At 40.1% G+C, this 22,013-nt stretch overlaps 1 protein-coding gene across 1 annotated transcript in view; it reads right to left on the minus strand.

The window, feature by feature from the left end:
• The window catches only part of PKHD1 (PKHD1 ciliary IPT domain containing fibrocystin/polyductin), a 593,425-nt gene that overhangs the window by 284,180 nt on the left and 287,232 nt on the right, over nt 1–22,013 (minus strand). Inside the window, exons 49-50 of the mRNA XM_049894022.1 lie at nt 8,374–8,551; nt 6,542–6,737 (exon numbers count right to left, since the gene is read on the minus strand). Of these exons, the coding sequence (XP_049749979.1) occupies nt 6,542–6,737; nt 8,374–8,551 (374 nt within the window). The remainder of the gene's footprint in view (nt 1–6,541; nt 6,738–8,373; nt 8,552–22,013) is intronic.

A 22,013-nucleotide genomic window follows, 5' to 3' on the forward strand; every position in this document is an offset into this window, starting at 1 on the left:
ATAAGTACAGGTTTTTCTTATAAAAAGAAGGAAGAAAAATTTGTTTACAAGGGTAGGGATATAAGCTTGGATTAAGAAAAAATGGCTTATTAGAATGAACACTGAATTTAGAGTCAGAAAAGCTGAGTTTGAACACTGGTTGTACAATTACCACCTTCCTGCGAATACGTAACTTCTTGACCTGGGTGATTCCTAGAAAAAGTATTTCTGACTTCCAAGTTTTCTTTAAGGAGCCCTGGTAGCACAGTGGTTAAGCACTTGGCTACTAATCAAAAGGTCAGTGGTTTGAACCCACCAGCTGCTTCATGGGAGAAAAGACCTGGACATCTGCTCCCATAAAGATTACAGCCTTGAAAACTCTGTGGGGTGGTTCTACTCTGCCCTATAGGGCCGCTATGAGTCTAAAGCTACTCGACAGGTTTGGACCAAACAGGTTTGGTTTGGGGTTTAAGTTTTCCTTCCTTCTTCCCTCCCTCCCTCTCTTCCTTCCTTCTTCCCTTCTCTCTTTTTTTTTTTAAGAAGTTGCTTCTAACTAAAAGGCAATATCCTTTTTCACATCCCCAGCTCTTTTCCATTATCTATATTTTTGCTGTAAAAGTTACAGCATTTCCCTGGAGCCAATCCTCTACTGGTAAAGTTCCTTAGGGATCCTTGGGGAATGAGTTTCCCATAAGAATGTAAATTAATTTATTAACTAGAATACTATAGATTGCCTGTGAGGGCCTCAGCATGGGAGGGCTGCAGAGTTTCAAAAGATTAGGATTCCGACCTGCCTACAAAATCCGCCTAAGGAGCTTTGGGAGCCAGTTGAGTTCCCTCTCCTTCTCAGATGCTGCCAGGGTTCCTTCTCAAGGACTCGCATGACATCTGCTAGATCAGCTTCAGAACAGAATGGTCTCTCCAGCAGTGTGCTCCATCCCAGCACCCTCTTCCCTTTGAGAAAAGAAAAACCTAGTTGGTGGCCATGATTACCTAATCCCAGATTCGGGAAAATATTTCTTATTTTCAGGATGTCCCAATTTAACAGCATCTTCTCTGATCCCTCTGTGCGATGTGACTTGAGCTCTTCGGGCAACTAACACAAAAAATCGTGTCCATCTGTCTTTCCAGCCACAGCCCTCTTGCCCTCATAGACCAAAACCCCAGCTCCTCAACAAACAGCCTGCCTTTATCTCTGTAACGGGGACATTTGGAGACAAGCATTGGCCAGGCTGGCTAGCTGTGCCTTTTTTGAGTCCGATCTGAAGAGTCCTCCCAGGCGGACCTCCTCAGCTGCCACCTCGCACAATGTCCCAGCTCAGCTGCAGCTCTGCTGTGAGCGGGGTCTGTGTGAACTGGGGACTGCAACTGTGAATGGCCCAGAATCTGATCAATTTATCACCGGCTACTGGTTGGATGGGGGATAAAGTAAGGGAAAGGGGCCGTGAGTGTTTAATGCACCCTGCCACAACCCAACCGTTTCCCCTAAAAGAGCCTTTTACCAATATAAAAGGGCAGGGTCAAAAGTAAGTTGACCCCTGACAGAATGTACAATTATTAGAAGAGGGCTGTGTACGAGCAGCTGCTGGAACCCCACAGCTCTGCGTCAGGCTTCGAAGAGTCAGAATATGAATAATCGACTCAAGATTGTTTTCTCCACCCCCCTCCACCCCCTCCACGTCCTCCCAATCTTCTCCTCCTGTTCTGGGCAAGTTCTATTATATTTCTACAGGAAGAAGCATCGCCCTCCCCAGCAGCTGCAATAATTGTGTTCCTATTGTGATGGAGACCTCCTCCTGGCCACCCCCCTACAAGTGGCCATTGTGAGAGGAGGGTCAGTGATTATACGCTCCACCTGATGCTTTGGGGGACCCAGCTGCCTAAGTGCTGACACACGAGTGTGCGGAAGGCCAGGGCGGGGGCTGGGGTTGGTGGAGGCAGGAGGTGGGGGATCCACGTCTGTGAGATGGGACTCTGACATACCAGACCTTTTGCATAAGTCAAGCCCAGAACAAATGAGGCTTTATCAGGCCCAGTGATGAGGGGTCTCATCTCCCTTTGAAGTGTTGCTGAGCGTGGGGCCTAGCAGCTTTTCCTCCTTTGGACCAAGCAAACATCCTTCTTTTGATATGCTACATGCTCATTATCTCTGCCCCATTTAATGATTTTTGATTGAAGGGTGGCGGCTGGGATGCTGAGAGGATCGTTAGAGAGGCTCCATACAGCCCAGCCACTAAGAAAGGCTGTCCTTGTGCCCGGTCCTAAATTTGGAATTTCTTAACAGTGTGTGCTTGTTCTTAGAGGCAGATAAGGGCTGAGCGTGAAATTCTTAATTAAGCAATAAATACAGAGTGGGTGTCAGCAGATGTAGCCAGTAGCCATGGCAACGGGAATCACATGGGCAAGAGAGCTGAAACTAAATGTAGGCCTCAGGCCTGGGCCTGACTGACAGCTGAAGAATCCGACAAAGCTTGTAAACCAGATTAATTAGCTGACTAATTATTTCATAGCGTTAATGTAACTAAAAAATAAAAATAGTTCACCATGAACAGAAACATCCCTGGTAAAAAAAAAAACAGCAGGAAAAGAGGCAGTGGGGAACTGGCTCTGTGTGGAAGAGACATGAGCTACCAGTGAAATCAAATCGTGTAAATGGAAAAATGGGCTTGCTTGATGTTGCTTCCAACTCTGAAAACATAAAGGAACACTTGTATTACAGTCATAGTCATGCCCAAACATGGCGGAGATGTTACAGATTGGAAGTGCCGTTCATAATAGTTTATCACATCAAATATTGCAATGGGTGGGTCTAAACACAAATTATAACATATAAGTTCTTTACTTTATGTGTGGTCTGTTTTATAAGCAGGCTCCTTGAGCAGAATTCTCAATGGCTTTAGAAAGGTAACCTGAACCCTTCACCTTAAGAGATGTTTTTAGATGAGTGAAGTTAATATTATCCTGCAAATAACAATTGCTTAAATAGTATTAAATTTCAATCATGGGAACAATATATCGTATGTGTCATATTTATTGTTGGATCTCAGTTATCCCACAAAATCTAGTATAAGGAGGTAGAACAAGACCCTTTGAGAAAGGTTATGACATGTATACTTGAATTCAAGCCACACAACATTGTTGATCTTCTGGGTAAACACAAAAATTCAAGAAAAACAGTCAGCTGAGAAAATTTTTAGTAAAGTAACTTGGCACGCTAATTACACTTGAACGTGTTTAAGTGTTTCGTGCCACAATTTCAAGAGACAAGTAAATATTCTTAGCCTTGTTCTATAGATGAAGCCATTGAGGCATGGAGCAATTATGATGGCATGCCCCAGGTAAGACAGCCAGCCACTGATTTAAATTCCTAAACCCTAAGCTCTGCTCAGGAGCTTACCAAAGAATCTGCATTTTATCAAGACATTTGCTAAACAAGGATAAAACTTGCCTTGGTGAAGAGGAATGCAAGGACCAAAATATATTGCACGTGCAGATTTATTTTTTTTTTCTTTGTCCCTGGGGGTCAGTGAGAAGTTTTCTGCCATCACCCTGCCTAGTACCATTCCTCCCACCCCCCTTTTTTTCTTGGTCAGTGATCAATGATTATTTAGTGGGCAGCACACTCTAGTGGAGAGATCCACAGCCAGGAGCTAGAATGCCTGGGTTCTGATCTTTTCTCTCATTCTCATTTGATCTAAGATTAGCCAGGCATCTCAAACGACACATGAAGCAGCCAAATGGAGGAAATGAAGATAATTGTGATTTTTTACAACTTCCTATCCCACGGGATGTGGTAAGGTTCCAAGCAAACAAAACAAAAGATGGTCCACTTAGAAGTGGTCAACGAATGAATGAAGCACAGCCAATTGTCAATTGTCTGGGAATGAAACGCCGGCCAGGAAAATGAGCAGCACTGTTGAAAGTCACAGAGGAAACTTGGTCGAACAGAAGGAGGTCAAGCAGTTTCCCTAAAATAAAACGAAACTCATGGATTCACAACTCTCCCCATGTTTTCACAGGAAGACCGCTTGACTTCTGTTCTCTTCTTAAATAAAATGTATTTTCTAAACATTGTCCCAGTCACAGACCTATAAAGTCATATGGTCTGAAAGAAAATTAAGCAAAAGCAACAATTTAATCAATACTTAAAATCCACTATACATAACAGAAACTATACTTCTTGGGGTGGTGTTGCAGTATGTTAGAGATTGAATTGTGTCCCCCACAAAATATGTGTTGGAATCCTAACCCCTATATATGTGGATGTGATCCATTTTGGGAAGAGTATTTTCTTTGTTATGTTTATGAGGTCATTTTGGGGTAAGGTGTGTGTTAAATTTAATCATTTCTGAGCTACAAAAAGAGCAGATTAGACACAGAGTAGGAACATACTGAATGAAGACAGAAGCTACTGGACGACTAAGGCAGCAGATGAACTTACAAACCCAGGAACTTCAAGGATTCATGACTACTAAGAGCTGAAATAAACAAAGAAGGACTTCCCCTTGGAGCCATACTCTGAATTTAGACTTCTAGCCTCCTGAACTGCAAGAAAATTAATTTGTTCTTTATAGCCACCCACTTATGGTAACTAAGACGGGTATCCATGACAACTACCTCACTGCCATTATGGCATTAGGGAGTCCAGTCAGGTCTGGAGAAAACACAGTAGCCTAATCACCAACTTGCTAGCAATGTTGTAAACTTTACACAGAGGATATCCAAAACTATAACCAAACCTACACAACTCAACATAGCCGCTGGGTACCACCATCAAGGAGCAGTGCAAGCCTTTGTTCCTCCTTTGCTCCCACGTCCTCTCTTGTGCCAGCCCAGAAATGGGAACATACATGTCTCCAACTACTCATCTACCCCACACCCTTGGTAGAGAAGGCACATTGACCACAAAAGCCACTATTTGGACCACTGAGAATCGTCTCCAAATTTATTAAATATTCAACCAACCCTCTGCTACTTCCTGCTCCTTTTCCCACTCATTATTTGAAGGTGGAAACACTAGAATATTATGATACAAAGAATTACTTTATTTACTAAAGATCATCTACCCAATAGCAATGTTTTATATTGAAATACTCATCTACATTATATGTAAATACACATATATACATCTATATAGACGTATATACACTAATGTGTATTTTCACCATATATGTGCATATACAGTACAATATTACAACTTGCTGTCAACTCAATTAACTATGCTAACAAAGGGGAATAAAATTTTTAAAATCATCTTTTTTCTTTTTGTGATAAATTTCCCTTTATCATGCTTGGCTTATCTAAGGGTTGGAATTAGTTTGCAGTTACTGAACACAATCTGACCAATGGACACAAGAGGCTCTTCAGAACCATGCTAAGTATAGTAGAAAAGCAATTTGAAGTTAAAACTTTGTTCCATGATATACATCAACTGAGGGGTCCATAGTTAAAGCTGAAGACTCTATTGGTAAAACTCTAGTCTCAGGGTTCTCTGTCCATTCCCAGTGTTTACAGTTTTAGGTTACAATTACAGAGAGATCAAATCAGAAATAAAACTTCAATGGTACAATTCAGCGCCGATACCACATACAACAATCCATTCATCCAATACTTAAAAAATACCAGGGAAGCACCAGGCTTCTGCTCTCTGTTCTCTGATGCTATTGAAATTTAATAGTTAGGGCTAACAGTAGATCAGATTACATTAACATATGGCTAGGCACATGTGAGCAGGACAAGGAACTCAGGAAAATTTCCCAGCTCTCTAAATTCTTACAGCCAATTTGTGACAAGGCCTTGGGCGTGCTGTGTGGATGAGGGCCCCTGAATTTGCCCAGGATCAAGTAAGACCAATTGTCATTCTAGAGACCTATTTTACCAGGTCTTCCTCTCTCTGTATCTGTCAACTAGTCATCTCTGCGGTTCCTTGTACCTGTGGCCACAATCAACCATTCTGTCTTTCCATGTGCAGCTATTTTTTCATTGTACAAACACAAATACAACACTGCCCTAAAGCAAATTAAAACTATTAATAAAACTAAAACAAAAACCCGTTGCCGTCAAGTCAATTTCGACTCCTAGTAACCCTACAGGACAGAGTAGAACTGCACCATAGAGTTTCCAAGGGGCAGGTGGTGGATTTGAACTGCCAACTTTTTGGTTAGCTGCCAAGCCCTTAACCACTGTGCCACCAGGGCTCCAAAACTATTAATAGCAACCAATATTTACTAAGCACCTGCGGTGAGATAGGCACTCTGCTGAAGTGTTTTCCATGCTATCCTTCATTTAATTTCCTATCTTTTGAGGTAGGTCCTATTATCCCATTTTACAGATGAGGAGACTGAGCTTACAGAGAGAGTACCTACTCACTGTCCCATAGCTACTAAGTGTTGCAGCTGGAATTTAAATGTGGGCATTCTGATTGCAGAGCCCATGCACTTAACCATACACACAACTGTCCCTTTCAGTTCATCAGCCTTTCATAGCACCAAGGTCGGTAACCAAAGAGCGAATAGTGGTTTCTGACTACATAACCTCAAAACATTTACCCAATTATACTTACCAAGATAGGTGAGTTGCCTCAAATGACTATCGAAGAACCAGTCACAGCTTTGGTCCTGATCAGGTGATGGAAGAGAGGAAAGGGGCTGGCCCACCTGACTCCCGCACCTTACGAGGATTTCAGGGTATGGTGGCAGGTCTGTGTGCACCAGCAGGAGGTGATTCCCAGGAGCAAAGTTATCAAATGTCGCCGAGAACTTGAAGAGTGAGAAAAGAACAACAGCGCTCATTTAGTGAGGAAGCCCCCCCCCCCAAAAAAAAGGACTAGAGAGAAGGCTGATGGAGCGGTTTAGAAATAAGACAGTTCAGACCCAAACTGTAATTTTTTTTGGGGGGGGGGGAATGGACCTACATTAAAATCCACTCCATATATATAAAGTTAAATCCACTCCCTAGTAATTTCATCTTTAAAGTTACAAATTCATAGAATGTTGTGAGGAACTGGAAGAGGCCCTAAGGATCTTCTTGTTTAACAACCTCAATTAACAGATAAGAAAACCAATGCCCAGATAAGTGAACAGACTTGTCCTAGGTCGTACAGCTAGAAGAGATAGAAACAGGTCTAGAATTTCTCTCCAATTTTTCTCCACAACTTATAGAGGCAGGCAGTGATGGGAATGTCATCCATTTACAACCATTAGAGCTAATATTGATAGAGTGTTGGGCACATTCTTATTTTTGTAAGTCATTCAATCCTTGCGAGACCCACTGTGATGGTTACTGTTACTACCCTCTTTACAGATGAGGAGAGACTGAGGCAGGCAGAGGTTGAGTAACTTGCCCTGCATCCCAAAACTGGACAGTGCAGGACCAGGATATAAACTGAGGCCATCTAGCTCCAGAATCACCACCTCTCTGCCCTCAAGTTACGATAATTCCACAGAATGTCCTCACTGGAACCTCAAGAAGAGGAAGGGGAGGCGTGCAGCCTTTTTGAGACCCGTGACTAGAGGATCAAGAGATTCTGCTTTGACTCTCCCAGAACTATGTCACACTAAAAGCAGCTTCTAACTCCCTAAGCACTGCCTTCATGACCCTTAGGAGGAATGTGTTTGGTGAGAGGGGAGAAAGTGTGTTAAAAGAAAAGAAGCTTGAGGAAATCCACTGTATTGCTATTTTTGCATAAACTGTATCCATTTTCAGGATCACTAGTCCAATCTTTGCTTCCCCAAAACATATGACTCCTTCAGCCCAACGTAGGCCCCAGGACTCATAAACCCAAAAACAAACCCGCTGCTGTCGACTCATAGCGGCCCTATAGGACAGAGTAGAACTGCCCCATAGAGTTCCCAAGGAGCGCCTGGAGGATTTGAACTGCTGACCCTTCTGTTAGCAGCTGTAACACTTAACCACTAGGCCACGAGGGTTTAAAAAATTGAGAAACACACACGCACACAAGCCATATAGACCTTCATTTACAAGTTAATATTTGACCACAAGGTGGCAGTATTCAATGTCTAAATGCCTTTTGTTAAGCCATTTTCTCAGGCTACAAACACTTCCCTCTGGGGTAAGTTGATTCTTAACCCCTAAGATAAGAATGCAATCCTATAGAATGCTTAGGAACTGTTTTTCATTATATCCATAAGATTAAAATTTCTGGCAGAACCATTCTCCATTCAAGGTGAGACCTAAGCAAATTCTAAAATTTTCAAATTATAAAAGCAACCAAATCTCATATTCAGGTTATGTTTATTTGGCCCAAAATGCTGATGCAGAGTTTTCTTTATCAGCATGAAAAGATGCTAATACCTACAACCCCTTATTTCACAGAAGGAAAGGTAAGAACCCTTAGGGGATGGGATGTAACACTGAGTGAATGCCTGGGGTTACCTGCAGAGGTCTGCTGATCCAAGGGGTCTCAAATCGCAAAGTGTAGGTCTCTTGGTCCAAGAGGAGAGCCATCCAGCCATGTGGGTTTGACAACGTGTCACGTACGTAACTGACAGTGGTTGTCTGATTTCTGCTGTCAGTCAGAGTTAAATCATAAGAAACATCTGGTGCATTAGTTCTAGGGTAATTAAAAATAAATAAAATGGGTTTCCAGTTATTTGCCAGTTCTGGATCTAATGTACTCCTCTTTTATCAGTTGTAATTCATGACTGTATTCTCTCCCTGTACATCTCAGGCCCTCTTCATGTACATGTCTATGGTGGTTTTAACAGTCAGTGAGTGGTCCAAACTGCCCTGGAGGAAGTTGCTATTGGATTGTTTGTGCATCACACTCGCCTGATGGGCTACAGGTATAACACTCAGCTCTTAGGCCACTAGTAAGTATCCCTTAGAGAGTTTATATGAGCCAGGAATATATACTATTTATTAAACAAAGAAATGCCCATGGCCAGAATTTTGCTGTAGACCAAATGCATCAGCAGCAGAAAATATCCATATTATTACCGATAACTAGGTGTTCCTAGAGGAGCAACAAGGAGTCCCTGCGTGGTGCAAACAGTTAACACGCTCAGCTAACAGAAAAGGTAGGAGGTGCAAGCCTACCCAGGGGCACTTCAGAAAAAAGGCCTGACGATCTACTTCTGAAAAAAATTAGCCATTGAAAACCCTGTAGAGCACAGTTCTACTCTGACACACATGGGTCACTATGCGTTGGAATCCACTCGATAGCAACTAGTTTTTTTTATGAGAACAATGACTGAGACGCAGGGCATGCGATGTCTACACTCTCAGAAGCCTAGGTCCCATTACCCAGCAGGAACAGCTTCAGCTGATCTTCTAGAATGAAGAGGTGATCTGGCTCCTCTCCTGTGGGCTTGCACAATGCCCAGTGTTCACTTTTATTATAGCAGCTCATTGTTGTTGATTTGGTTTTTCAAAAAACACAGATTGTAAGATCCTTGAGTTAGAGGTATGTTTTCCTTCCTCTTAGGTATCCTCCACCCTGGCACACACAGCATACTCAAGTAAGGTTTATTATATGACTGAAAAATGCATGAATGACTGGAGGAGTCTCCAAGACAACGGCCCTGAGTTGTTTTTCAAACCTTGAATTGAAATATCCCCTGAAATCACCTTTAAACTAAGAAACAGTTTAGCCCAAATAATAAAGATTGTCACTCTTGAATATTGTGTTCACCAAAGGGTCAACAACTATTTTAAAGCATAGATGAGAAGGTTGTGGGTTAGGGAGATTAAGTTAATGGAAGTGAGACAACTGGAACAGAAATAATGCAAATGTTGACACAATGTGAAGAATGTAACCAATATCATTGATCATTATGTCTAGAAACTGTGGAATGGGAGCTGGTGTTGCTGTATACATTTTCACCAAAAATAAAATTAAAAAAAAAAAACGCATGAATGAGAATTTCCAAAAGCAGTCAGTGCCATTTTCCTAATTAATATAAAAGAGTTCTAGAAAAACTTATTTTTACCAAATGAGGAAACTGAGGCAGAGTATAAAGAAAGAAATAGGTAAATGTCACACTGCAGAATTAGAAATTTATAGTCCAAGATCATTTTACATAGCTTGTCCCCAGAAGTGATTTTTAAGACCTCACTAGAACATAAACAGACCTAACCACATGCTGAAAGAAAGTCAAAGTGGACCTAAAAAACAAAGCAAAAGTCAAAAAAAAAAAAAAAAACCCAATGCACTTTATGACTGTTGTTCCCCTTTGGTTTAGTTTTCATGAGAATCTTTAACTGTGGCATTTTGCTTCAGGCAGACAATTAAATTCTCAAAGTAAAGGGAAATGAGATGAATGAGGATGTTGGGTTTTCAAAATGAGGTGTGGCATGAATCCATCCAAAGACAGTTTATAATCCAGTGGCATATTATAAAAAGAAACATTTTTTTTTTTAGTGTTAAGCATTTGGGTTCTGGAATCAAGTGAGTGTAAATTAGATATCTAGGCCTGCAAGCACTGAGTGTGTGAATCTGGGCAAATTACTGACCCTCTTTAAACTTCAGTTTCCTTTCTTTGTAAAATAGAGGTGGTACATGCCACAACAGGGGTGAGCCTTGAAAACACCACGCCAAGCAAAATAAGTCAGTAGCAAAATGACAATCACTTAGATAAAATCACTTAGACAAAATCAGCAAATATACAGAAACCAAAGATAGTGGTTACCAGGGTTGGGTGGGGGGAAGGGGGAGTTTTTGTTCAGGAGGCATTGGGTTTATGTTAATGGTGTTAGATTTGGAAAAAGACAGCAAGAATGCTTGCACATCTTGAAAAATCTCATCAGTGTCACTAAATTGTACATTTAGAAATTGTTGAGTTGGTGTATGTTTTGTTATGTACATTTGCCTCAGGAGGCAAGCCTGGTAATCTGTCTCTGAAAGATCACAGCCTTGAAAACCCTATGGAGCAGTTCTACTCTGCATACAGGGTTGCCATGCGTCGGAGTCGACTCGATGGCAACTAACAACAACCCATCGCCAAGGGTATCCATATCCATCGCAGCTCATTTAATGAAGAGCCTCAGGTGAGCCAGATTTCCATCCTGGACTATCTCTATTTATTCAGGATATTTGGTCATCTACAAACACACCCCAGCCTTTCATGGTACAGAGCATTGACCTTAGCACTGTAGCACTTGATACATATTTCTGGCAAGATGATGTGTGTTTATTTCATCCCTTAATTAGTGAAATGAAAGGGATGAAAAATACTTGGGATATCTGAGAATTAAATACCCTTTCCCCTCTTTGAGATTAGAATACCTAGTTTTTGTTTTATTGTCCACATTTCTATCAGGATTTAAACCAGGATTAATAGACAATCGTTAAATCACATTCTTAGAGTCAGAACAGGCATGAAGGCTCTAAATTCCCAACTGTCTTAGTCTGCTAGCGTTGCTGTAACACAAATACCACAAATGGATAACTTTAAAGAACAGACATTTATTTTCTCACTGTTTTAGAGGCTAAAAGTCTAAATCAGGGTCTGGGCCATGTTGATTCCTTCTTTGTCCATAGCCCAGTGTTGCTTGGTTAGGCTTGTAGAAGGTCCTCACATGGAATCTGTCTTCCCTAGTAAGAGCTTGCCTCTGTGTCTAATCCGCTCTTTCTATAATTCAGAAGTGATTAGATTTAGGACACACCCTACACTAATATGGCCTCATTAGCATAACAGAGAAAATTCTATTCCCAAACAGGATTACATCCACAGGTATAGGGGTTAGGATTCCAACACATATTTTGGGGGGACACAATTCAATTCATAACACCACCCATTCTAAAAATTTGCCTCCATGGTATTTCATCCATTCCCCTCTAAATTTCATCCAGCTATGGGGAGTTTGGAGGCTTTGTGATGCAGTGGTTAAAGAACCCAGCTGCTAACCAAAAGGTCAGCAGTTTGAAGCCACCAGCTGCTCCTTGGAAACCCTATGGGGCAGTTCTACCCTGTCCTACAAGGTCAGTATGAGTTGCAATTGACTCAACGGCAGCAGGTTTGGGTTTTTGGTCTTGATGGGGAGTTCACATCATCAGACAAAAGATCACTCCACTTATGGGACTTATTTTTAAATATTAACCTTTAGGAAGGCTTTAGAAAACCTTATTCTTTTCTCTCTCTCTGTATTTTCCAGCCATTTGTCCTTAATCTTCATGGTTCTCTCTTCTCCTGACTGAAATCATGAGTCCAAAGCTCTAGATCATCCAATACAAATTGGCCCAATATATGTAAAGAATAAAGAAAATTCATATTTTTCTACCCTAGTCAAATGCTCTCAATTAAATTACCTTTACAAGTAGTTGGGTTTTTTGTTTGTTTGTTTTTGTTTTGTTTTAACTATATACCAAAAGAAAAATTTTATTTGGTCAACTGACCCATCTGTTCACATTGAATTCCTCCTGCCTTAAACCACAACCCATTGTCATCAAGTTGATTCTGATGCATAGTGACCTCCTACCTTACCAACCTATATTTTGTCCCTCTTTTCTTAGATATTCTGCATCCTACCTTGAAAATTAAGAAAAAAGTGCCTGAATATGTTATAATATAATCAATTGAGGAGCTATTTGCAGAAATGTTTCTGAATTCTAGCAATGTGTCCTCAAGAGTCCCGCTGTTTACCTTCACTAGACTTAATCTTACTTCTCAAACTTCCATCAGCACCACACTGATAAATCAGTTTTTAGGATGTTATTTTTCCTCAATGAGTCTAGTTTCTATAGACTGCCATCTCAATTTTGGAAGGTACAATTTTTCTATACATTTCCCCAGTTTCTGAAGGCCCTTATAAATATGACACCCTCTTCAAATATTTTCAAACCACTATTAGCCTTGATAAGGCTCTCTTTGTCTTTGACAGCTTCACACCTTTTTTTGTATGCCCTTCTCCTTCCAGTCAGCTTCCAGGAGTCTGATGCTAACCCCTTGATCAAGCAGAGACCTACCATAGCACGCCGTGATCCTAAATTGTCTTTCCTTTTCCCCCTGTGTGCATCGCCCATTCTCTTACAGCTGTGATCCTGTCAAACATCCCCATCCGTCTCAACCAAGTTCACAGGCACTCACATGCAGCAGCAACTTTCTGTAGTACCATACCCGTAGAGAAGGAGGTTACCAAATATACCTTTATTCTAGCTGGTAGTGGAAAGGGTCATATGTTGCATTCTGAAAAGCAAATCAAAATGTAAAAGACCCATAACCCACTAGGAAAGATGCCTTGCACTGACCATCACCTGGGGTCAAAACTTAAAAGTCAAGTCAGCTCCCATCCTTTTAGGCCAAATGCCAGCAGTGACAGTGACGGGTTCTTCTAAAAAGCAACCAAAGAACATCAAGAGTTGAAGAACACCAGGAAGAGAATTTACCAACCATAACTACTACAATTTTTGCTTGCCCTAAATAGCCACCAATTTCCCCGTGCCCTAAATAGCCACCAATCTCCCACTCTTTACTGTTAATGAAGCAAAGGAGTACAAAAGTATTTCTAATTTGGAGGAGCCAAGGGAGTCTGCATGGGCCATTAGCAGCAGAGAGCTTCATTACTAGGGGAAGAAGTCTCTCCCTGAACTTCTCATGGCTTTATGTGCAAGAAATCAGGAGGCAACCAGTCCATTTTCAACATTAACCCTTGCCTCTGCATCAGCAACAGCTCCTGTATACAATCAAAAAGACAAAAGGACTACAAGCCTTGCACGTTACTTTTTCTTTTCGGGGTGGGGAGGATGGGTGTCTTATTTTTGTTCTTTAAAAAAAAAAAAAGAAAAAGCTTTTTTTAAAGTCAGGGACAATTTTCTTTAGAAATATAGCACTGTCACTTGTTAAAACTTCCCAGCCTAAGTACCAATTTACCATAAAAAAAAAAACGGTGATGTAATTTAGTGCCCATGTACTGCACAGAACTGTCGAATGTATACTGCCCACAAAGGATTTGTCAGGTAATCATCAATACCAATGAGGACAAATATTAACTCCTGGTTTGTGTTTACCATTAACTTACTTTTCCTGAGGGTTCATATCTCTATGTATCAAGACAAATACTGCATTAAGCTCTAAATGCTCTGAATTCAGAACAAATGTAAAATAAACTCTTTGTAATTACACATCTCCTAAGCTAGACACATTGAAATAGCTAGTCTCAAATTGTGCTGCAAGCATCTCCTGGATAGTGGTACTTGCTGCTCTCGCTCTCATCTTTCACGACACAAAGAGGACAAAATCCAAATTTTAAGACCACCCAACAAAATTTGTGTGGCACAGCTCTGCTTAAGCATTCTTTAAAAAATACACTGGGTTTATAGTAGTCCTTGTTACAGGATGCTAAGCCACCTGTTGACCTGCCACAATCCAGTGATATTTTATGTAATTCATAAGTTTTTTTTTTCATATATGCCATTATAGATTCAGAAACACTTAAATATTTCTCCTTTCAGGTATGCCTAAAAAAGAGAAAAGAAACTGTAATACTCAGTCTCTCACCAAACATTTAATAAATCCTTACACTCACATACACTCACATACAAAACAGAACTGGGAGACAGACACGCAAGTCACATGACCTAATGATTCCTGTGTTTCTAGCAGGCACATCCCACCTTCATCCCTCCATGAGTTTGCAGATGTATATTTCTGTCTGCCTTTTTTCGGAGTTGGCTAAAGCAATAATTTATCATAGAGAAGCCCGAGAATTAACCTGGTATCTCCTTAAAGTAGTCTGTTTTCAGACTACCACAGTTTTTGCAATATATGTATCTGCTCTTTTACTAGGCCAACACTCCTTGTTCATTCTCTCTTAATCCACAAAAAGAAACAAAAGATATGAGTGATATTACCTAAGATGATCCTTGATACACCATTGCATCCCTTCTCTTGATCTGCTGAGCCCAAATGGAATGACCACCTCAAATATGAGAATCTAGCACCTGTCAGTCAGTTTGTCATACTGTGGGTGGCTTGTATATTGGTGTGATGCTGAAAGCTATGCCACTGATATTTCAAATACCAGCAGGGGTTATCTATGGTAGACATGTTTCAGCAGAGCTTCCAGACTAAGACAGACTAGGAAGAAAGGTCTGGCAACTTACTTCTGAAAATTAGCCAATGGATACTTTACAAATCACAACACAATACTGTCCAATATAGTGCTAGAAGATGAGTCTCCTAATTTAAACCACTCAAAATACAGAGTGGCCACCATAATGGACTCAAGCATACTAATGATTGTAAAGGTGGCACAGGACAGGGCAGTGTTTTCCTGTTGTATATGGGGTCGCCCTGAGTTGGAGCCAACTCAATGGCAACTAATGACAACAATGTAAGAATGCCATCATTGGGGCTTTCAACCAGAAGGTAGACAAGTACTTGTCAGGGATATTGAAAAACAATGCTATACATCAGACAGGGAGTTGGACAAAAAATAAAAAATCTGTCTTCAGTAGTCCTGTGGTAGAGGTGACTGACCCCGGCTCCCAAGAAGCTATTGTTAGCTCTTCTCCCCAGCTTGTGTGCAGTGACATCATATGGGTGGCTTTAACCACAGAAATAAATAAATGCTACAAATCAGGATTTTTTATTCTGAAAAGCCAGTTGTTAAACATTTACCAGCATATCACTGTGCCCCATTATTATTCATGAACCTTATTAACCATACAGTGTTCTGAAGGTATTCCTCAGTTTGACATCCATTATGATTTTTAGAGCTTTTTCTATTTTATTGCTGTAACTTCTGCTGCCAAGCCAGGATAGTTCTTGGAATTTTCCTGTCTCACAGGGTTTTTTTTTGTTTTGTTTTGTTTTTTTGAGGACTGAAAAGATACCATTAGTGATGCCATGCCTATTTATCCCTAGGAAGGAGAGTCAGGCAATTATTAAAGGAAAAGCTAGGCCAAAATTTCCATTTGAACTCTTCTTTACTTTTGCCTTCACAGAGGCAGGGGGTGCCTCATACTTTGAACACTGACACATTAAGAGCAGTTACATAGGTAAAAACTGAACGCAAGCACTACAGGAGAGGATATTAAGCAAGATCTAAGAATCAAGGCGATGGACAGAGCATTAACCTTTTCTTTTCCAAGCAAAGCAGGAAGGAAGAAACAGAAGGCGCTGGGGTACAACGAATCAAAGACTGCGTCTTGCATGACTCCAGATTGTATGACAACCTAGAAGGTTCTCTGGAATAATTTCCATGTGATTACTGGGAATTATTCCCGTATTTTTCAAGAAGCGGATTGTGGTACATTTGAATACACTGAATTCCCTTGCCAGGGATTTGTTTCCAGAAACATAATAATCTAGAGTATTTGAATCAATTAATAGTACTCTCATGTGTTATTTTATAAATCACAAGGGTAAAATACAGGCTTACTAAAGCCAACATTATTGTGCACTTACTACAAGCCAAGCAATGACCCTGCTACATAAATACCATTATTCCCATTTTACTGATGAGAGAACAGAAACAAAAAGAGGTGAAATAACTAGTCCACAAGAACCCACCTAGGAAGTAGGTGAGTCATGACTTGTACCTAAGAATCACAAATGATTCTTAATTATGGCTCTAATCTTCAGTCTTTGAAAAATAACTTCAAATATATGAACATTTCCTGACTTTATTTTATGCACACCCTATACAAACTCAGAAGGACTCGTTGGACAATCCATAGCATCTAACAAACTATTTTGATTTCCCCCACACTCCATCTAGTCAATAGTTGAAAGATGAATTCAAGGTCTGATTTGCTGATGTCTGAAAAAGTCTGTTAGGACTGAAGGAGCTATAGAGTGCTCTATAACACAAAGATGTAATCCCAAGATGGTGGTTGTAAGGGTTGAGTTCTTGTTCTCCCTCAACACAATTCTATGTGTCTACAACACCAGGGCAAGAGAACAACTGGCAACTGTAGGCAAACTGCTGACTGAGTTGAAAGCAGGGAGAGAGGAAGAAGGAATCAGCTGTTAGAAGAAATGTTGATAGCCCCAGGAAGGCAAAAACCCAGAGCACATTATTAAAGGACATTCCAAAGTATTAGATGTTCCTAGGATTTTAGAAACTAAGACTTGGTATAGCATTTTAATTCTGGGTCTTCCGAAGAAAAGTTAAATGCCCTGGACTCCTTATGAACATGTCCTGAAAGAGAAGTAGACAATAATGACATTATAAGAAGATTTGATGCAGTCTATAATTTTTTATTTGTATTCATTTATTCGACACAAATTTTATTGAGGGACTATATGCTTAACATGACATTGGACATCATAACATAAAAAAAATCCTATCATCATCCTACTTATCATATACTAAGAAAGATGGAAAACTTATAAAGCTATGTAGGAGCTATGATTATTGGTTAGAGCAAGTATAGAGAACTAGTACACAACAGGGATATCAAAACCTATAAGGGAGCTCAGGGAAGCTTGCCAGAGAAAATGACCTCTGTGTGAAGTTCACGGAATCTGAACCTTATGAACTGAACAGCATGAAGCTGTTGGATGTGGCTGAGACACAGAGTGCAGGGAAGGGATGGCAGAGTGCTGAGACATGACACTAGAACTATAAGCAAAGACCAGGTCAAGAAAAGCCCATGGAACATTAAGGATGCTGGACTTTCCTGGGGAAGCACCAGGGAGCCATTAAAAGGTTTCAACCCAGGGAATGGATGGCAAGACCAGACCTGCATTTATGAAGTTCAAGGACTAGAACACAGTAGGGTGGCAAGCTAGCAGCCACTGCGGTCACCCAGGTGAGAGATAAGGGCAACCTGGTCTAGAGAGGGGGCAGTTGGGAAGAAGAGAAATAGACTCAAGATGGATTTTTTTTTAGAAGATAAGATCGACAGGACTTCGTAGGTGATTTATGTGGGAAATAAGGTTAGAAAATGAATCAAGGATGACTGCATGGTCCCTGTTTGGATGACTGGCAGATGCGCCTCAATGGGACTCTAAACACACAGAGAGAAACAGGCCTATGAAGAGAGACCATAAACTCCATTTTGGTAAGGTAGCTTTCAGGTTCCTATTAAACACACTAGTGGAAATATTGAGAGAATTGCTACTCAACAGAAATATAATGGAAGCCACTATGCAAGACACATATCTAATTTTAAATTTTGTAGTCCAAAAAAACTAAACCTGTTGCTGTTGCTGTTGAGTCTATTCCAACTCATAGTGACTCCTACAGAACAGAGTAGAGCTGCCTCGTATATTTCCAAGGAGCGGCTGGTGGATTCAAACTGCCAAAGTTTTGGTTAGCAGCCGAGTTCTTAACCATGGCTTCGAGAGACAGGTGAAACTAAACCTAGTATATCCAAAATGTTATCATTTCAATGTAGTCAATATACAAATTATTGAGTCATTTTATACTCTTTTCTTTGTACTAAGTCTTTGAAATACAGTTCATAATGTACACTTATAGCACATCTCAACTTGGACTAGGCACATTTTTTTGTTGTTGTCTGTTTAGTGTTTCTCCATCTCCCCCTCCCCTCTCTCATAACCATCAAAGATTGTTTCTTTCTTGTGTGTAAACCTTTTCATGAGTGGTAGTAGTGGTCTCATGCAATATTTGTCCTTCAATCAATTTATTTCATTCAGAATAATGCCTTCCAGATTCATCCACGTTATGAGATGCTTCGCAGATTCATCATTGTTCTTTATCACTGCGTAGTACTATGTACCATAGTTTTTTAATCCATTCATCTGTTGATGGGCATCTAGGTTGTTTCCATCTTCTTGCTATTATGAACAATGCTGCAATGAACATGGGTGTGCATATGTCTATTGGTGTGACAGCTCTTATTTCTCTAGGCTATATTCCTAGGAGTAGGATTGCTAGATCATATGGTATTTCTATTTCTACCTTTCTAAGGAAGCAAAGGGCCTCTTCAAAGTGTTGAAGAGCAAAGATGTCACCCTGAAGATTAAGGTGTGTCTGACCCAAGCCATGGTATTTTCAATCACATCATATGCATGTGAAAGCTCAACAATGAATAAGGAAGACCAAAGAAGAGTTGACACCTTCGAATTGTGGTGTTGGCAAAGAATATTGAATATACCATGGACTGCCAAAAGAATGAACAAATCTGTCTTGGAAGAAGTGCAGCCAGAATGCTCCTCAGAGGCAAGAATGTCAAGACTGCATCTTACATACTTTGGACATGTTGTCAGGAGGGATCAGTCCCTGCAGAAGGACATTATGCTTGGCAGAGTACAGGGTCAGCTGAAAAGAGGAAGACCCTCAACGAGGTGGATTGACACAGTGCCTGCAACAATGAGCTCAAGCATAACAACGATTGTAAGGATGGCGTAGGACGGGGCAGTGTTTCATTCTGTTGCGCATAGGGTCGCCATGAGTTGGAACCAACTCGATGGTTCCTAACAACAACAACAACAAGGAAGCACCATATTATTTTCCAAAATGGCTGTACCATTTTACATTCCCGCCAACCGTGCGTAAGAGTTCCAATCTCCCTGCAGCCTCTCCAACATTTGTTATTTCTGCTTTTTTGATTCGTGCCAGTAATGCCAGGGTGAGATGGTATCACATTGTAGTTTTTTGTCGTTGTTATGAATGTTTTTAAATTTTTATTGTACTTTAAGTGAAAGCTTACAAATCAAGTCAGTCTCTTATACAAAAACTTATATACACCTATATACTACTAGTTGCTCTCCCCCTAATGAGACAGGGCATTCTTTCCCTCCACTCTCTACTTTTGTGTCCATTTGACCAGCTTCTGGCCCCCTCTGCCCTCTCATCTCTTCTCCAGACACCAGTATCATTTTCTATCCCATAGTCCAGTCTAATCCCTGTCTGAAGAGCTGACTCTGGGAATGATTCCTGTCTTGGGCTAACAGACGGTCTGGGGACCAAGACCTCTGAGGTCTTTCTAGTCTCAATCAGACCGTTTGGTCTTTTTACAAGAATTTGGGGTCTGCATCCCACTGCTCTCCTGCTCCCCCAGGGGTTTTCTGTACACACTGTAGTTTTGATTTACATATTTTTTTTTTTATTGGCTAGTGATGTCAAGCATTTTCCTTATGTGTCTGTTAGCCACTTAAATGTTGTCTTTGGTGAAGTGTCTGTTCATTTTCTTTGCCCATTTTTTAATTGGATTATTTGTCTTTTTGTTGTAGAGGTGTTGGATTTTCCTGTAGATTTTAGAGCCTAGACCTTTGTCGGATTTGCCATAGTCAAAAAATTTTTCCCAGTCTGTAGGTTCTCTTTTTACTCTTTCAGTGAAGTCTTTTAATGAGCATAAGTGTTTAATTTTTAGAAGACCCCAGTTATCTAGCTTATATTCTGCAGTTTGTATATTATTAGTTATGGTTTGTACCCTGTTAATGTCATGTGTTAGGGCCTCTAGCATTCATCCTATTTTTTCTTCTATGATTTTTATAGTTTTTGGTCTTATATTTAGGGCTTTGATCTATTTTGAATTAGTTTTCGTGTGTGGCTGAGGAATGGGTCCTGTCTAATTTTTTTACAGATAGACATTCAGTTTTGCCAGCACCATTTGTTAAAAAGACTATTTACTCCCATTTAATGGACTTTGGGCCCTTGTCGAAGATCAGGTGACTGTAGGTGGATGAATTTACATCTGAGTTCTCAATTCAGTTTCATTGGGCAATGTATCTGTTGTTGTATCAGTACCAGGCTGTTTTGACTACCATAGCTGTTTAGTAGGTTTTGAGGTCAGGTAGTGCGAGCCTTCCTACTTTATTCTTCTTATTCGATAGTGCTTTACTTATCCAGGGCGTCTTCCCTTTCTATATAAAGTTAATAATTAGTTTTTCCATCTCTTTAAAGAATGCTGTTGGTATTTGAATTGGGTTTGCATTGTATTTGTAGATTGTTTTGGGTAGAATTGACATTTTCACAATCTTGAGTCTACCTATCCATGAGCATGGTATGTTTTTCCATTTATGTAGTTCTCTTTTGGTTTCTTGCAGCAGTGTTTTGTAGTTTTCTTTGTATAGGTCTTTTACATCCTTGGTTAGATTTATTCCTAAGTATTTTATTTTTTTAGGGGCTATTCTAAATGGCATTTTTTTCCTGATTTCCTTTTCATTATTCTCGTTATTGGTGTATAGAAATTCAACTGATTTTTGTCTGTTTGCCTTGTATCCTGCTACTCTGCTGAATCTTGCTATTAGTTCCAGTAGTTTTCTTGTGGAGTCTTTTGGGTTCTCTATGTAGTGCTGTATCATCTGCAAATAGGGACAGTTTTACTTCTTCCTTACCAATTTGGGTTCTCTTTATTTCTTTTTTTTGCCTTATTGCTCTAGCTAGGACTGCCAGTACAATACTAAACAGGAGTGGTGATAAAGGGCATTCTTGTCTAGTTCCTGTTCTCAAGGGAAATGTTTCAGCCTCTCTCCATTAATAATGGTTTTGTTTAGATACGCTTTGTTAGGTTGGGGAATTTCCCTTCTATACCTATTTATTGAGAGTTTTTGTCAGGAATGAGTGTTGGACTTTGTCAAATGCCTTTTGTGCATCAATTGAGATGATCAGGTGATTCTTTCCTTTTATTTATGTGGTGGATTACATTGATTGATTTTCTAATGTTGAACCATCCTTGCATACCTGGTATGAATCGTACTTGGTCATGGTTTTTTTGTTTGTTTGTTTGTTTAATAGGATGCCTAATTCTATTGGCTAGAATTTTGTTCAGAATTTTTGTGTCTATATTCATGAGAGATATTGGTCTGTAATTTTCTTTTTTTGTGGTGTCTTTGCCTGGTTTTGGTATCAGGGTTATGCTGGCTTAATAGAATGAATTTGTAAGTATTCCTTTCTTTTTTATGTTCTGAAATAGTTTGAATAGTACTGGTGTAAGCTCTTCTCTAAATGTTTGGTAGAATTCTCCAGCGAAACCATCTAGGCCAGGGTTTTTTTTGTTGGAAGTTTTTTTTTTTTTTTTTTACCTTTTCAACCTCTTCTCTTGTTATGGGTCTGTTCAGATTTTCTACATCATTTTGTGTTAGTTTCGGTAGGTAGTGTGTTTCTAGAAATTTGTCTATTTCCTCTGGGTTTTCAAATTTGTTGGAATATAGTTTTTC

This window comes from Elephas maximus, chromosome 1, assembly GCF_024166365.1.
Source record: "Elephas maximus indicus isolate mEleMax1 chromosome 1, mEleMax1 primary haplotype, whole genome shotgun sequence".
In the NCBI taxonomy this organism is placed as follows: Eukaryota; Metazoa; Chordata; class Mammalia; order Proboscidea; family Elephantidae; genus Elephas; species Elephas maximus.